Raw genomic sequence first — 5,123 nt, forward strand, 5'->3', positions numbered from 1 at the left:
GTTACGTTAACTTGCCCCCCACACTGCAGTTCCTTCGGCCTCTGTGCCAGGCCCTGTGTGGGTGCTGGAAGTGCTGGCGGGAACTTCTGGACAGAAACCCCAGTCCTGGGGGGGCTGACATTTATCTACCTGCTTTTTCTCACGTTTTGATAATTTTTCTGTTTTCTCAAATATTTTTCAAGAATGTCTTTTTAAAAAATGCTGGTTGCAGAGTATTTCATTTATACAGTTAGGCCATGATACACTTATCTGTTATTATCTGGACTCCTATTTCAATCATTTCTAACTTTTCTGATCAAATAGATAACCCATGATGAACATCTTGTACTTAAATCGTGGGGTCCATCTCTGATTGTTTCCTTAGGCTGAGTTCCTAGAAGGGGAAGTGCTGGCTGGGAGGCCTCAGGAGGCCTCTGTTGCTGGCATACTTGCTCACTCGCTCTCTAAGTTTCACTGAGATACTATTTACGTACCATAGACTTAACTGGTTCAGAGTGTGCAGCGGTTTTTAGTATATCTGCAGAGTTGTGCAACTATCACTGTGTTCTAATTTTAGAACATTTTCATCATCTCAAAAAGAACCGTGTACCCTACCCCCAGCCCCAGGCACCCACTAACCTTTCTGTCTCTGGATTTGCCTAATCTGTTCTTTCCACGTAAAGGGGATCGGACAATAAGTGATCTTCTGTGAATGCCTTCTTTGTAATGTTTCCAAGGCTCACATTTCATTTATCCATTTGTCCCTGGATAGATGTTAGGTGGACACTTGACTGTTATGAGGAGCGCTGCATGGACATGTGGACAGGCAGAGCTTGGGGTACTGCAGGTTCCCTTCTGGACCAAGCGAGCCAAGCCACGGGCTTTTTTTTTTTTTTTAATCTTGAAAATTTATTTTTTGGATTTTTTTTCTCTTTATTGATTAAGGTATTACATATGTGTCCTTCTCCCTCCATTGCCACCCCCACCACCTCCTTGCCCTCACCCCCCTGGTCTCTGTGTCCATTGGTTAGGCCTATATGCATGCATACAAGTCCTTTGGTTGATCTCTCCCCCTTACTCCCACCCTCCCTTACCTTCTGAGGTTTGAGGGTCCAATTGATGCTTCTCTGTCTCTGGATCTGTTTTTGTTCATCAGTTTATGTTGTTCATTACATTCCACAAATAAGTGAGATCATGTGATATTTACCTTTCTCTGACTTATTTTGCTTAGCATAATGCTCTCTAGGTCCATCCATGCTGTTGCAAATGGTAAGAATTCCTTCTTTTTTACAGAGCATAGTATTCCATTGTGCAGATGTACCACAGTTTTTTAATCTACTCATCTGCTGCCACCGGCTTTTTGCTGGAGGAGGGTCTCCTCGCTTTGGGGTGTAAGAAAACGCAACATCTGTGCATTTCAATGAAATGAGGCCTGTGTAAGTTTCTGTGTGGACATGTGCTTTGTTTCTCTGGGGTATGTATCTCCAGAGTGGAGTTGCTGGTTATATGCGAACTCTGGAGAACTCACCAAACGGGTTTTCAAAGCGCTGAGCCGTTTAGTCCTCCCGCCAGCATGGAGAGAGGGCTCCCATTTCTCCATCTTCTCACCAACACTTGTTATTGTCCATCTTTTCCTTCCCCCATCCCAGCAGTTGTCGCTTTCTGGTGGCTAATGATGTGGAGCATCTCTTCATGTGCCTGCTGGCCATCTCGAATGCTCGCCACGTCTCTTCAAACAGCTTTCCAGAAAGCTTATACCCACATACCTTCTCATCACCAGCGGGGCCAGCACTGGGTGTCCATCTGTTGAAAACCTTTGCCAACTTCCAGGTGAAAAGTGGTTATCTTGTCCTTTCTGATTATGAGTGGAATGAGAGATGAGATGTAACTCACATAACATAAAACCTACTATGGCAAAGTGCAGCTCATGGGTTTTTAGTACGTGGGCAACGTTTCCATCCCCCAGAGAAACCTGTCCTGTTAGCAGTCATTCCTACTTCCCGTCCCCACCCCCAGCCCCTGGCAACCACTACTCCACTTGCTGTCCCTGCAGATATTTTTGTCCCTACAGATTTTGACTGTTTTTCTTCTGTTTCTTGGTTGTATGCATTTTTGTGTGGTTTGCAGGCCATTTACCCTGCCGCCTTTCTCTAGTTGGCTGGCAGGAACTCGTACGTGACATCAGTCTCTGTCGTGTAGCACGTCTCCCCAGTTTGCCATCTGACTTTTCAGTTTTGATCCTGAGTCTTGGCTTACGGAGGCTCTGAAGTCTGACAGTTACATACAGTGATCTTTTCCTTGGTGGTTTCCTTCTTTGCTTTTTCTGCTTAGAAAGGCCTGGGATCTGATAATTACTTAGGTTTTATTTTTCACTTTTAATTATTTAAACCAACTGGTTTTCCTTCTTTGGGCTGGTGTGATTTCCTGTTTGTTTTTTTATGTCAATGAGAGACTGTGTGTCAGGGCATGTCACATAGTAAGTACTCACTAAATGCAGGCTTTGGATGGCAACAGGCCATGCCAGGCTGACCTTGGCAAGGTGCCGTGTCGGTGTGGTGACCGCAACACTGACCTGGTCAGCTTCTGGACTCCTGGCTCTCGCCCTCCTCGCTTGTCAGCTCAGCCCCAGGCTCTGCCAGCTCAGCCTTCCTGGCATCTGTCCCACAGCCCCTCAGGCCCGAGGCCCTCACTGTCACCTCTTCTTCTGAATCATCATTCTTCGAAGGCAGGCGGTGGCCACCATCCCAGGGCTGTAGGGGATCTTGGTGGTGACGAGCCCCGTTCCCCTCCAGCACCGCCCCCACCACCACCACTGAGGCCAGTGACAGGGGTTATTTGTTGTTTTTTAACCACAACATTTTCCACCCTCGCAGGCGAGCAGACTGGGGCCCAGCCAGGCTGCAGTCTGGTCTGGCTATGTAGCAGGGCTGGGAGGTGGGTACCCGTTCAGGTCCAACCTCCCAGCTCTGGGACCCCTGGCCCTATGACACCCACCGTGATCCCCACAGACTCCTGAGGGCCCATCTGCTTTCCTGGGTGTGGGATCCACAGAGCCTGGGGAGAGCAGGTTTGATGCTGGGTGCTCCCCTCCCTGCTCAGGAGCCTGGGCCCATGGCGTGGCCTCTCAGAGTCAGGCTTCCCCTTCTGTCTGGAGGGCTGACCTCAGCCCAGCCCTCATGGCTGCAGTGTCCCTGCAACTGAGGTGGCCACGGTGGCAGCAGGAGAGGAAGGCATAGCCTGGGTAAAGGTGTGGATGGGGAACAGCGCACTGGCCTTGGGGCTCTGGCCACATGGGAACAGGGCTGGGGGAGGACTCCTGGCACGGATGATGGGAGCAGGATGTGGTCACTCAAGGTGTGGGCTGGTGGCAGCTGGTTTGCAGCAGGCAGTGGGGTGGGGTCTGGCTGTGCCCCTGACCCGGCTCTGGACCCAGTCGTCCGGGGCCTGTTGGGTGCTGGCTGGATATTTCCAGAGAGGCCACTGTGGCTGGCCCAGGCCTGGGGGGCAGCATGGATCATCGAGGATGCTGGCTGAGCACCCATGACACCCACTCTTCACGGCCACTCAGCTCCAGGTCCTGACAGTTGTTTATCCTAATGACATCGAAGAGCCAAAGGTCTGGCAAGAATGGTGGCCCGTGTGGAGGGCACAGCATGAGCACAGATGTGGGGGGAGGAAGGCAGAGGTGTGGGCATGCGGCCTGGCTCAGAAGGGCGGGAACCGGCTCCGTCCAGCCCGGCCCTGCAGGACCTGTCCTAGGACGCCCACCTGGTGTTGCCAGGAATTGGCCTGGACTTCTGCCACCGAGGGGGACGAGATGAGCTGGTGACAGTCGGTGGGGGATTAGTTCCTTGGTTCCCCAGTTCAGTCACAGTCCCTCTTAAGCTACAGTCACCCCCATCTTGGGTGTCGCCCCCATGGGCAGGCTCACACCGGAAGTCCGGCTGGTCCCCACAGCTGGGTCATCCATTCAGGCGCCACCGCATCTCAGGAGGGGGCGAGGCTGTGGGCTCGCAGCCTGGCTGTGTGGTGTTGTGGGGGCTGTCTCTCTCTGTGTGTTTGTCTTGGGGGGGGGTGTGCTCTGGCATCTGAGAGGGCTTTGTGTCCCCGTCACTGATTCTGTGTGGGGTGGTCTCCGTGTCTCTGAGAAGGGGCTTTGTGACTGTGTCACTGTGAGTCTGTCTGGTGTGGGGGGACCCTCTGGGCCTGAGGGGAGACTCCCTGCAGGTGGGGGCTTCAGAGGAGGCCCTGCCTGACTATCCCAGCATCCCTGGCAAATGACCACCACACAGGCTCTTTGGGGCCCCAGAGGGTCCAACACTCGGTCCCTCAGGGTGTGAACTGGGGTACCACCTGCCCAGGGGAGGGAGGTGAGATGATGGCGCCCTGTCTCTGCACAGGTGGTTATATTTGGGGATCTGTACCCCCTTTTCCTTGGCTCTGGGGAGGTCTGTTTCTGGCACTTGCTGAGGAAGGGGGGAAGCCGACTTGCTTTTCTGGAAGCTTCTCTCATCCCTCTCCTATTCTTCAGTGGTGACAGGGGCACAAGGCAACAGGGGGCAGACCAAGGGGCAGATGTGGCCCAAAGGGACTGGGGGAGTCTGGGCGCCCTGCAAGTGCCAGAGACAGGCCAGCAGCAGGCAGCGTCGCTTACCTGGAGGTTGCATTCTGTTCTCACCTCCATTTTACCAACGGGGAAACAGCACAGAGAAGGGAAGTGATTTGCTCAGGGGTCACACAGGAAACGCGGCCGAGGCAGGCACTTGAAGGAGGGGGGCTGGTGGCCCTGGTTGGGGCAGGGTAGGAAGTGACCTGTGGCCTGTGGTTCCGACATTCGTTCAGTCCCTGGAACTGGCTCCCTCCCTTCAGTTTGCCCCCAAAGGCGCCTGAGAACAAGGGGTGAGATATTACCACACCCCACGTCTGCCTCCGCTCCCCAGACATCCGAGGGCTGAGGCCCCAGCAGCCACCCAGCTACTCCCCATCCACCTGACAAACCCTCTCTGAGGACCTGCTCTGGACACCAGCCTCTGGTATGCTCTTTCCTGGACCTCATCCGGTGCCGGGCCCCAGCTGGGAGCCGGCTGCTGTCCTGTCCCCACCCCCAGAGGAACTCCCAGTCAGATGGCGGGCGGGGGTGGGGG

At 53.7% G+C, this 5,123-nt stretch overlaps 1 protein-coding gene across 3 annotated transcripts in view; it reads left to right on the forward strand.

Moving 5' to 3' along the window:
• Window positions 1-1,298: 1,298 nt before the first annotated feature.
• The window catches only part of SH2B3 (SH2B adaptor protein 3), a 12,130-nt gene continuing 8,305 nt past the window's right edge, over window positions 1,299-5,123 (forward strand). The window contains exon 1 of one of the 3 annotated variants that reach the window (XM_015567354.1): window positions 1,299-1,809. In XM_015567354.1, coding sequence (XP_015422840.1) covers window positions 1,672-1,809 — 138 coding nt within the window. In that variant the 5' untranslated portion in view covers window positions 1,299-1,671. The remainder of the gene's footprint in view (window positions 1,810-5,123) is intronic. The other 2 variants (XM_015567353.1, XM_015567355.1) reach the window with 2 other exon arrangements.

This window comes from Myotis davidii, unplaced genomic scaffold, assembly GCF_000327345.1.
Source record: "Myotis davidii unplaced genomic scaffold, ASM32734v1 scaffold223, whole genome shotgun sequence".
Lineage (NCBI taxonomy): Eukaryota > Metazoa > Chordata > Mammalia > Chiroptera > Vespertilionidae > Myotis > Myotis davidii.